Source organism: Silurus aristotelis (assembly GCF_946808225.1).
Source record: "Silurus aristotelis genome assembly, chromosome: 4".
In the NCBI taxonomy this organism is placed as follows: Eukaryota; Metazoa; Chordata; class Actinopteri; order Siluriformes; family Siluridae; genus Silurus; species Silurus aristotelis.
The window spans coordinates 14,509,613-14,522,263 of NC_139577.1; the positions used below are offsets into that span (position 1 = coordinate 14,509,613).

Genomic DNA, 12,651 nt, shown 5'->3' on the forward strand with positions numbered 1-12,651 from the left:
TTCTCTCCATGTCTCTGTCTTTTTCTGTGTCTTAGATTTAATATCTCCTCTCAGAGCTGGATGTCTCTGAATCGTACGGCCAACATTGTTACTGCACGCTACGGTCATTCTCTGGCTGTGCACGAGGTGCGTACGTGTGTGTGTGCGCGTGCGTGCGTGTGCGTGCGCGCGTGTGTGTGCCTAGACTTATTCATGCAAGATGCTGCAAGTGCTAAAATCACTTTTTAAATATAGAGTTTCTGTTTTTCCTGTGTGTGTGTGTGTGTGTGTGTGTGTGTGTGTGTGTGTGTGTGTGTGTGTGTGTGTGTGTGTGTGTGTGTGTGTGTGTGTGTGTGTGTGTGTGTGTGTGTGTGTGTGTGTGTGTGATATTCCCTCAGGATAAGATTTATATGTATGGTGGAAAGATTGATTCCACTGGGAATGTGACGTCTGAGCTGTGGGTGTTTCACACAAAGAATCAATCGTGGGAGCTGCTAAACCCACGAGCTAAAGAGCAGTACGCAGTGGTGGGTCACTCTGCACACATTGTTCACCTCCAGCCTGATAAAACGGAGCCAGTTATGCTCGTCATCTTCGGTCACTGCCCTCTCTATGGATACATCAGCCAAGTGCAGCAGTACAACATCGGTTAGCAGCCCACCCATTTTCTTGCATTGCACAAATTCATATAACACTGATCTAAACTTGACTCTTGGGGAAAGCATTTAGAAAGCACACGCACTGTCTCCTGTGTTTTGTCTGCAAAACCCGTGTTTTTCGATGCTCTCCATCACATCGTCTGCACCTGCTGTATCTACAATTGCCACGAACAATGCCGAACTGATTCTGCATTTGTTCATATTTACCCCGTGCTGGGTCGCATCATTTTTGGGCTGCTTTCACCCTGTCGGTTTGAAGCGGGAACGGGAAGAAAATGCTGAAGAGACGAAAGAAATTGAAGGGGAAATTGTGGGAGACTGAATAGTTAGTGCCTACAAGCATTTGTTTCAAGGTTAAATGCAACTGGCATGATAGAGTTTAAAGCCCTTAAATCTCAATTAAATCCATCAACAAGCTTTATGCTAGCACTTATGTTATAAAGGCTAGATTCGAGGTACTCTGGTAGGTTACTAGAGCTGGGCAATAAAGCTGAATTTCTTTATATCTGCAAAGGTTACTATGGGTAAAGAGCCATTTAAACAAACATGGTAGTAAATGCAGTCAGCCTGCTTGAAGATAATGAAACCCTTTCTGGCTGTGTGTGTGTGTGTGATTTGTTCTTGATTCGATCAAGTTTTTGAACATTTGCCTACTATAGGGAAGCGGAATCAATCCAGTTTGTAATCAGATACCGGCTGGCAAAAAATGCCTGCAAGGCTCTTGTGCCATCTCATGGTAAAAAGAAAAACGAGAGGACAGAATGGCCTACTGAAAAAAAAAATTTAATTAAAGAATTAAAGCCAACAAAACTAATTGAATTAACTGTCGTTATTTCCCCACTGATGCTGACGTGAACAGGGATCAGTCGAGCGAAGAAATCTGGTCAGTTAAATGATGCGACGCAGACACTGACGTCGATGATGCTGAGAATAAACGCAATTTAAAAAATTTCTTTTTGGCAAATGTTTCATTCTTTACAATGTTTGATTAGTTTAGATTCAACTTTATTATCCTTGTGCATGTACAGAGCCATTGAAATGCAGTAAGCATTTAACCCTAAGTGCATAAGTGGCCTATTTATAGTGAAGAGCAATATGTTATAAGAGGGTATTAATCCATATGTACATGGATGTGAGTGATTAATGTACAGAAGGTGCAGTAGGTAATTAAGATATGGTGTGTGTGTGTATATAGTAATATACAGTATAACTTTGCAAAGATTGTGCAGAGGATAAGATGTCAAGATAACATGATTACTTGATAATATTAAGAATATAATCATGTAAAGCTCCGCTTGTTTCTGTTTGAAAAATGCTGATCCTCCTTTGAATAACTAATTTGCACTTGGATTCAGATGCCAAAAAATGTCATTTTGCCTGTTTTTTGTTTGAGTTTAAAAAAAAATGTTTAACATTGCAGTCGAGTTGTGTTTTACTACATGAAAAGCTTTAGCTTTGCTGACCTTTCCCTCTTTTTGCTGATATCATTGTGGAGAGGTGTGAATTGTTTGCTCAGTGGGCGGTTCAGTTTCGTCCCCTTTCTCCAGCGCTGCTAAACTAAACACAGTCACTAAATGCTCTATACACAAAACCCCAAGAGTGTCCTGCCGCATCTTATAACAGTGGCAGTTAATTTGAATTTGTTTATATTGATTGAAAATGTCACATAAGTCAGTTTTCATCTAGGCAACAGACTCCAGTGTACTAAGGGAAAGTGTACCTCAATTGGAATAAGATAAAACCGATATTCACTTACTTTTTTTTTTCTCCCCCCCCACTATATTCCTTTCTGTCTTATTCTTTATCAAGTGAACAACAGGTGGGGTGTTTTGGAGACGAGTGGAGCACTGGTTCATGGTGGCTATGGGCACAGCAGCGTTTATGATCCTCAAACACGTTCAATCTACATTCATGGTGGATACAAGGCCTTCAACTCTACAAAGTATGGTCTGGCTGGTGACCTGTATCGCTACGATGTCGACAGTAACACGTGGTGAGTGTGCGACGAACAAAACCCATCGTTGTACTGGATTGTCCTGGATTTTGGTGGTTGGTAATATTGGTTGAAGTTAGGGCTGGGCGCTATGGCCAAAAATAAACATTTCTTCTTTTTTTTTCCGGAAATGTTCCAGAATGGCAGATTCTCCATTTCAATTATTTGAATTATTTTATGTGTAGCCATAAATAAAGTCAACATGGTGTAAATAAATCTAAAACAAATTCTCTAGTTAAACACCAGAGCAGAAGATTCGAATGAAATATGAAAGCAAATATTAGGCAATTTGAATTAAACATGGAATATTGTTGAAATATTAAAATTTTATATATATATATATATATATATATATGTGTGTGTGTGTGTGTGTGTGTATATGTGGTCGGACAATGTTTTTTCTGAAACATTGGTGATAATGTGTCTGATTCGATGTGTGCGTCAACGTTTCTATAAAAAAAAAAAATAAATACAAAAATACAAAAATTTTTAAAACGTAACCTCAAATAATTGAGGAAAAAGAAATTTAAATAAAATCGCTCGAACCTATTTGAAGTATAAGATTGCAAAGTATCTTTGTGTACACTTGTGTACTACCATTAATCATTAAATATATGGGAATGTGTCTGAGCAGTCAGAGGTTATGTTTGTCCTCGACCCATATGTAGAAATCGCTCTGTGCTTCTGGTTTATGCAACGATGTAACACTGATTTCAGGTCGATTCTGAGGGACAGTGGATCTTATCGCTACCTCCACACGGCTGTGCTGGTAGACGGGAACTTGCTAGTGTTTGGAGGAAACACCCACAACGACACATCAATGAGTTACGGGGCCAAGTGCTTCTCTTCTGACTTCATGGCCTACAACCTGGGTGAGTAACTTGATGCTGTTACTGGACCATGTCAGTTAACTCTTGCCATGTTTGATACCAGTTCAAGTGAAGATTTAAGTAGGTGTCCAGGATTAATGAAGTAATATACTTCACCATGCGTGAACAATTTAATCTTATATTCACGAGCGATAAAGATTCCCATAGTCACAATTATTTTGAATTATGAAAATTCCCATTCTCAGGCACACTATATAGAAATACTTTTCCAGCCATCTGTGATTCTTCCCCATACTTTTAATACAAAGCTGAAAGCACACAATTGTACAGGATGCCTGGATGTGGTAGCATTACAATTCTAGCATGACTATGCTCCTGGATGCTCCAGGATTACATGGGTGAGAGTGAAAGATGGTGATTGGTCCGTATTAGAACTTCGACATCATCCAAAATTAACACCTTTGGGATAAACTGGAGCGCTGAATGCACCCCAGGCCTCCTCACTGTTCATCATCCACATTCTATTAACTAGCCTGTGGCTGAATGAGCACAAGTCTAGACAAGCACACTCTAAAATCAAGTGGAACGTCTTCCTAGAAGAGTGGAGGTGGTTATAACAGCAAATGGGCTGGAATGAGATAAGCACATATGAATCTTATGGTCAGTTGTCCACAAACCTTTGTTTATTTAGTTCGTCAGCATGTAATTTGTTAAAAGGTGCTGCCATGCACTCAGCAAAAATAATTTTTCTTGTGAAGAAATAGGAACTAATGATCGATGTAATTAAATTCAACTAAAATGTGTCATAACATTATCATTCTCCCATAACAGTGATTTAGAGATGTAACTGATCAGCATTTGTCTGAGATACAGTGGGAGTTAATGATGCATTTAATTATCCTGTAATTCTCAGAAACTCCAGCAGAGGGCAGGGGGTTGTAAGCTTTGAAATCATAGTGTTCTGAAGAATGTCCTCATCTTTCCTCCACTTACCTGATATTTCCTCTCTTAGTGTCCTATATTTTAGTTGTAAGATTCCAGTTTACATCTGTTCATCTACACTGGTGCATTTATAGTCTATTCACTATTAAGTCTGAGACTTACATTACAGATGACATCTCGAGTGATTTTTGCAGCCATTACAAAAAATGTGGACATAACCTTGAAATAGATTGTTATATATATATATTTTTTAAATACATTCATTAAATAGATGACTAGCATTATAAACAGTTAAAAAAAAAAAAAAAAAAAAAGATTGCACCTTTTCCTTGAAATATCCATAAAAAGAAATCCATTACTGGGTGCGTGTTTCCAGTATGTGCTGCGATGTGATGTAGTACTCTGGCACGTTCCCCTTCAGCATGCTATCTTCTGAGATGCTCTCATATTCTCAGTTTCATAAGAGTCATACATTCACTCCATCTTCAGAGGATGTTCTCTGCATGACAATGCTGTGATTTGCAGTTTGTCTAAGGATAGGCCATGCCAAGGTAGATCTATAGATTGTAGGCTGATTTATGAGTTTTGTTTGCAGGGCCTGTGACTTTTGTGAAGGCTTGATATTTGAGCAGGTGAAACCACCCACACCTGGCTTGAGGGTTGTAGCAGGCATATTTCTCTTAAATTTGTCCACATGTAAAAAGAAAGAACCTAAGAAAATGTATCCCTTTGTAGATCAAAATGCACAGTTTGCAGCGAGTTACTTCACTTGGTTTGCCTTGTGTGGATCCCCTGTATAGACGATGGCTCATGTCATGAATGTAGGCAATATTTTAAGATGTACGTTTCATGGCAACATTCCAGTACTACAATTTGTCCCTCCTTGGCTTCTTTAAATATGCACAAAATGTCGAGTATTGCGTATAAACCGATGAGGCAGAACATTACGATCACCTGCCTAATATTGTGTTGGTCCCCCCTTTTTCTGCCAAAACAGTCCTGACCTGTCGAGTATTAACAGCAGTAACTTCTTTAGCAATCTGAGCTAACAGAAGCTCTTCTGTTACTTTTCTACACAATGTAAGTAGAATTGCTCATGCTACCCGGGACTCAGGCAAATAGAAATGACCATTTCTGATGTGTGACAACAATCTAAGCTGTAGCTATAAGGTTCAAACACAACAGTTGTAAAGATTATTACATACTTGAATGCATACTTGAATGTTTAATAAGGATATTTCAGTGAAGAGCTGGAGCAATGACGTAACCTCTGCAGGTTTATAATTGAGGTGTACATTTACAAAGTTTTCGTTCATGTTATTCTTCATTCCTGTCTGTTCCAGCATGTGACGAGTGGACTGTGCTGCCCAGACCTGAACTTTACCAAGATGTCAACCGCTTTGGACATTCCGCTGTCTACGTCAATGGGTAAATTCAAACTCTAAACATTTTGATAGCCACATAACTATTCAAGCCTTCATGGTTCCTGTAGCTCAGAGTATAGTTGAACATTGGATTTATAATTTTTATTTATTTATTTTTTATCTGAAAGTGAATGCTCATGTCCTATGTGAAGATTAAAGTGTTATGCCATGCTGAAGCACAGCTGTGTGTGTTGGTTTAGTGTACGTCTGTTCTTGTTATGGCAGGTTGCACGTTTATTTCTGACTGCTTTTTTTTTCTTCTTCATGTCAGTAAAATATGTCTAGGGCTAATTCCTGCAGTAATCTCCTTTAGCGAAGATTAGGCAAATTAATCGGAAATAAAAACCCAAAGCCTGAAATAGCTGCTTGTTGACCTCACTTAAAAAGCTAGTCGGACGTATTTATGCAAAGATACACAGCTGTGTGTACTCAGCAGTGCTCCACAAGGCTTGTTTATTCTCTCTTGTCTCTGTACACTCAATTCAGACACCATTGATATGCGCTTTGTATGATCAGAATTATGAATAATTGCTCCCGTTCTTCCACGGACTCTCTGACTTTATCGCTTCCCTTTAAAGGTAAAACATCACTCGCCAGTTCCTCATTAGCTATTGATCTAACACCCAACCCTTTTATCCCTATTTTTCCCTTTTCACTGTTCTTGTCCTAAACTCTTATCATTTAGTTAAGTCTATCTTGTCTTCCTCTTTTATCTTCTATTTAATTGCCTACTGTCAAGAATAACTCTCTCTCTCTCTCTCTCTCTCTCTCTCTCTCTCTCTCTCTCTCTCTTTCTCTCTCTCTCTCTCTCTCTCTCTCTCTCTCTCTCTCTCTCTCTCTTAGGGTGATGTATGTGTACGGAGGCTTTAACAGCTTGATGCTGAGTGACATGTTGAGGTATACTCCTGCCAACTGTTCTGCTTACACTGGAATTGAAGAGTGTGTGACAGCTGTGCCAGGTGTGCAGTGTTTGTGGAACGTTACCACAAGTACATGCCTTTCTTGGGAGACGGGCAAACTCGGAGACACAGACAGATGCCCTCCTCGAGTGTGTAAGTAACACAAACTCGAGCATTAGTGCACTGCTAACCTCAGTAGTTGGAGTGTTTGGTTGCTCTACAGATTAAGACTCTGACTAACACTGTCTTAAGACTAAGTTTCAAAAGAATATCATGAGAAAATATATTAATATTTAAATCTTGCAAAGTTGTACAGTTTGCTGAAAGACTGCGGCCTGTAAACCCGAAGTTTCCTCGTGATACAACACGAGGAATGTGCCATTTGAGTTTGTGAATTTGATGATGAAGATATTGAGAGATATTTTTGATTGTTTCTCCACAACTATTAATTAGCATTTATTATTTACAATTTAATTAATTGTTAAATGTTTATTTTCTTTAGCACATATTCATAACTGAGAACTTTATAACCCTGTTTTTTTTTTTTTTGTGTGGGCATGTGTTTCAGATTCAAGCAGTGATAAGTGCAACCAATACACTGACTGCTACAGTTGCACGGTCAACACCAATGGTTGCCAGTGGTGCTCGGAACGCTGTGTGCCCATCCACAACAACTGCACGGTGAGACTGGACATTAATATCCCAGCGAGGTTCTGCGCTGAGAGAATGTGGAAGGAAAATGTGTTCATGATCTTAATTGTTTTAACGGTCATGCAGGAGGAATGGACGATGTAAACAAGCTGCAGGGATATGGGAAAGATAACAATGCGAATGTAATATATGTAATTGAGAGATGAAACGTCAGTCATGATACAGTGCTGTGTGTTTGCTTGTTGTTTTACTAACGACAGGGTGCGATAACCGAGTATGAAGCGTGTCCGAAGGGCGTCCACTCCTATATGTGTAATAAAAAGACCAGCTGTAAAAGCTGCGCTACTGACCAGAACTGCCAGTGGGAAGCCAGGAACCAGGAGTGCATTTCTCTACCTGGTACTGTACAATACATACACAGTGCATATTAATTTGGACCTGCTTTAGAATGTAATTTAAAACTTTTTTATTTTAATAATGAAAAGAGCATGATGAATGCGAAGAAGCTGCTTAATTGAGTTTGAGAATTATTACTTTTGTGCAAGTAATAATTATAAAACTGGTTATAATTATATTAATGATATAACTTTTTATAATCAATTGTAACTACTAATTAACCACTTGACTAAAACATGACTGATCGATTCTGAATGAGGACGCCGCTGTGGGATTTGTGCTATAGAGAATATCTGTGGAGAAAGCTGGCACCTGGTGGGAAACTCGTGCATAAAGCTAATCACGGCTAAGGACTCGTATGACAATGCCAAGCTGGCCTGCCGCAGTCACAGCGCCGTGCTGGCCTCGCTAACCACCCAGAAAAAGGTGCAGTTTGTCATCAAAGAGCTGCAGAGCAGAAGTGCACAGGTAAATAAGGCTCTCAGTATAAAGGCATCTACATGTCCTTACTTATCACCTTATAACTTTTCATCTTGATCGTTTTCTGTTTGGTTTATTTAGTGGTATTTACACTTTGTTTTTTTAAAATAATAATAATTTTTTAACTGGTGTTCTGTTGTGTGTGTGTGTATGTGTGTGTGTGTGTGTGTGTGTGTGTGTGTGTGTGTGTGTGTGTGTGTGTGTGTGTTTGTAGTCCAAATTAGTGACTCCATGGGTTGGCCTGAGGAAGGTGAACGTGTCATACTGGTGCTGGGAGGACATGTCACCGTTCACTAACACTACACTACAGTGGTTGCCTGGAGAACCCAGTGATGCAGGCTTTTGTGGCTACCTGGCCGAGCCCAGTTCCAGCGGCCTGAAGGCAGCACCCTGCATCAACTCCTTCAACGGAAGCCTATGTGAAAGATCAGGTAAACACACTCGACCAGAAATCTAATAAACAACTCAATAATGATATAATTCCTTTGATACCAGTGTTGAATCCTCAAACCTGAATGCTCCAAAAGTATTGATACATTTTCTATAACGGAATGTCTGTTATGGTAGTTTCAGCTCTAATTTAAATATTATGTGAATATATTAATGCACATGTTCACAGAGAGGACTTTTTTGTTGTTTTGGCACTTGATATTTATAGAATAAATGCTCAAATAAAGTAAACGTTAAGAGGAACTCGTATCGGTTCTATAAGATTTAAAAGTAATGATAACCAGTTAAAGAGTGTAATGTTGTTCGTTAGTGTAGACTAATTGCTTGTTGCTCTTGGCAATAAATCTTTCGGAACATGTTGTCACAGGGAAATGCTCCACTGGGAATATTGGATTTTTGCCTCATCTTTTATTTTATTTTTATTTCTTATAATAAGCCTAGGAAAGATGTAGAAATTGTCATGAAAACAATGAATCTCTTTCTGTCTGTCTGATCTAGCCAACCACAGTGTGAAGCAGTGTCGAACACCTTGTGCTCTGCGCTCGTCTTGTAGCGAGTGTACGAGTGGAGGAGCGGAGTGCATGTGGTGCAGTAATATGAGGCAGTGTGTCGACTCTAATGCCTATGTGGCCTCCTTCCCTTTTGGTCAGTGCATGGAGTGGTACACCATGAACAGCTGTCCACGTATGTATTCACGCCCCTCTGTCAAAGATATTTATTTAATAATTAACCAAGCTGTAATAAACATAAAATAAACATCTAGTCTTGTTCAACATGATATTGCAAAAAACACTTGGTTATAATGGTTATAATTGTCAATAAACCAATGATATTTAAAGAACTTGGAACTTTTTCACCATTCGTTTAAAAATTTTGCACGACATGTGTGTCTACAGCGGAAAATTGCTCTGGATATAGGACGTGCTCGCAGTGTTTGGATCAACCTGGTTGTGGATGGTGCACTGACCCAAGTAACACAGGGCGTGGACAGTGCATGGAAGGCTCGTACCGTGGACCCATTCAAACCCTCCTGCATGCCCCCTCTTCCTCAAGACCTTCCCTTGTACCAGCTCCTCAAGCCTTGTTGAACGTGAGCTGGTGTCCACATGAGAACAAGTATAACTGGTCCTTTATCCAGTGTCCAGGTACAGATAACATTGCCCAAGCAGATAGTACACACACACACACACACACACACACACACACACAGTGATTGATTCTCACACTGTTCCTCTCCATCTTTTCCTACAGCATGCCAGTGTAATGGTCACAGTGCATGTGTCAATGAGAGTATATGTGAGAAATGTGAAGATCTCACCACTGGCAAGCACTGTGAAAGTTGTATATCCGGTTTCTATGGAGACCCCACCAACGGAGGGAGCTGTCAGCGTAAGTGATTGAAGTTAGATGGCACTTTAAACTCAGTGGAGATGGCACACACAACAGACTGCAAACTGTGTCTCTGTATGTCTTTTTCTTTTTTCTTTTTTTTTGCAGCCTGTAAGTGTAATGGCCATGCCAGCATGTGTAATTCAAACAACGGCAAGTGTTTCTGCACCACCAAGGGCATCAAAGGAGACCGCTGCCATCAGTGAGTTGCACACACCCGCACACAAGCACAAACTTTAAAGAGGCAGACGGCATTGGTGTTCCCTCTGACCTTCTATAGGATTTTTTTTAAAAATCTTATTCTTTTAAAACCGTGGCTTTCACCTCACATTTGTCTTATCCGGAGAAGAAATTTGCATAGGGAGAAGCTTTATAGGTGTTTAATATACACCAGGTGATCTTGATAGATACATTACATATTCATTTGAATTTTGATCACCGATTCATTAAAGCAGTGGGACTATCTCACCCCAGTGTTCAGCGCTTCCACTTGGATGACTATATAAAAGCAAAACCAGTCAACTCCACCACAACTCTTAATTAATTTACATTTATGGTATTTTTGGAAGACACCCATATATATAACCAGAGTGATTTACAGTTATCTCAATTATACTGCTGAGCAATTGAGGGTTAAGGGCCAAGCTTGGTGATGCAGGGATTTGAAACCATGACCTTCTGTTCGGGAACTCCAGAAAGCAAGCTCTTAATACCATTTACTTGTATTTCACATGCATAAAATATGATCATTGTTCTCATTTCTTAACTTTCCATCTATCCAGGTAGTCCCTGAGTTACAGTGGTTACAATTTTTTGATCTCACGACAACGAGAGCAGCTTGACAAAATCATAAAGATTTTCATTTTTGTGCGTCAGGCATAATTAGCAGTGTATGTAGGCGGTACGATACGTTGTTGCCAGGATGTTTGCATCTTCTCTCTTGTGAGATGCCTTACTATCTCCAGCAGTCGAGTCCAGTTGTCTATCTGTTAGATTTTTTTGGTGTTTCAAGCCCAATTTTAGCTCTCATCTATCTCCTTTTATTTTAGCAACATCTCTCTCGTTTTTAACCGGCTCTTGTGAATGTACCCGCACGGCGCTCGTCCATGCACTAGTTGCCACATACATGTACTCTGTAAAGTTTATACTATATATATAATTACACTATTTTGATGGTGTAAATTGCTCTGTTTTTGATATTTCTGTTGTACTACGCCATAGTGATCAGTATTCTTTAAGATTCCTTGGTAGGCTAGGCCATGTCTTGACTTACGATATTTTCAAGTTACAATAGGGTCATCCCATTGTAAGTCAGGGACTACCTTAATTTCTTACATCAGCCATGTGAGTAATTACACTTTATTACTTAACATGTTATTTATTAATGTTTTTTTTATTTTTTTATTTACCACCTCTCTCTCTCTCTCTCCCTCTCGCTCTCAGGTGTGAAGTGGAGAACCGTTACCAAGGCAACCCTCTGAAAGGAACCTGCTATTGTGAGTGTACTAAAATGGAAGCAATTACACACAACAGGCCGATGGAGAGTTGCCGGCTCTTAACAAAGTGTTCAAGTCTTTTACTCATTTTCTCAATTGCCCATCTCGGCCTCTTTTACTTTTGTTGGAGTGGGTGGTTTTGAGGGAAAAGGTCCTGCAGAGGAAGACACTGGGGTTCCATCCAGTCTGGTTTATCCCATTGTGGTAAACTGTAGAAGGAGGATAAATCATTAGTTGATCTGCTCCTGTAAAGAAGGAGAGGCAATGCATTTGGATCCTGCTGGACAGCACTCATACATTTTAGCTATTTAACCCAGTCATAAAGCTTAACCAGAACACACACATTGCTCTTATATCTCCTGGCATCTGGGAGGGTTGGGCGATCTTAGACGGGGCTGTAGTGTGTAATTGAGGCTTTGTGTGTATGTGCGTGCGCTCAGGCAGGTCTGTTTGAATGTTATATGTAAAAAGAAATAGTTGTATTATATTATATGTTACTATAAATATTTAATTCCATCTTTTAAGCTGACTTTAAAGAAATACATGTCTAACCCACTCGGTGTGCCTCTTGCACACAGACACTTTGTTGATTGACTACCAGTTCACCTTCAGCCTGACTCAGGAGGATGACCGCTACTACACTGCCATAAATTTTGTAGCCACACCAGACGAGGTGAGCTGCAAACCTATATATGAATAAAGTAGGTGCTGTGTGTGTATGGTTAACACTTTGGTGCAGACCTCTGCTCTGCTGCATTATCCTTTCTCAAGGCCGTCCCTCTGTGCATATATTAAAATTCATTTCCGCTTATTCTTTCTGGAAAGACGTACAATTTGTTCGTGTTTTCCTGAAGATTTTTTTATTATTATTTGGAAACCATAGAAACATGATGTTTGAATAAGTCATGTTTGTATCTCAATTCAGGATCACTGCTTTTTTTTTTAATGTTAATGTAATCCATGTAATAATGCAACCAACTATTTTCTCCTGAGAAGCATCTATTATTAATCTCCATTTACTGCATATATATATATATATATATATATATATATATATATATAT

General features: G+C 39.4%; 1 protein-coding gene across 1 annotated transcript in view; it reads left to right on the forward strand.

Annotated features, from left to right (window-relative positions):
- atrn (attractin) overlaps positions 1–12,651 on the forward strand; it is a 60,641-nt gene that overhangs the window by 27,576 nt on the left and 20,414 nt on the right. Inside the window, exons 8-23 of the mRNA XM_083540208.1 lie at positions 36–126; positions 378–627; positions 2,448–2,631; positions 3,349–3,503; positions 5,747–5,831; positions 6,671–6,879; positions 7,295–7,407; positions 7,638–7,776; positions 8,060–8,241; positions 8,468–8,684; positions 9,202–9,387; positions 9,600–9,848; positions 9,955–10,092; positions 10,201–10,294; positions 11,536–11,588; positions 12,167–12,261. Coding sequence (XP_083396334.1) covers positions 36–126; positions 378–627; positions 2,448–2,631; positions 3,349–3,503; positions 5,747–5,831; positions 6,671–6,879; positions 7,295–7,407; positions 7,638–7,776; positions 8,060–8,241; positions 8,468–8,684; positions 9,202–9,387; positions 9,600–9,848; positions 9,955–10,092; positions 10,201–10,294; positions 11,536–11,588; positions 12,167–12,261 — 2,440 coding nt within the window. The remainder of the gene's footprint in view (positions 1–35; positions 127–377; positions 628–2,447; positions 2,632–3,348; positions 3,504–5,746; positions 5,832–6,670; positions 6,880–7,294; positions 7,408–7,637; positions 7,777–8,059; positions 8,242–8,467; positions 8,685–9,201; positions 9,388–9,599; positions 9,849–9,954; positions 10,093–10,200; positions 10,295–11,535; positions 11,589–12,166; positions 12,262–12,651) is intronic.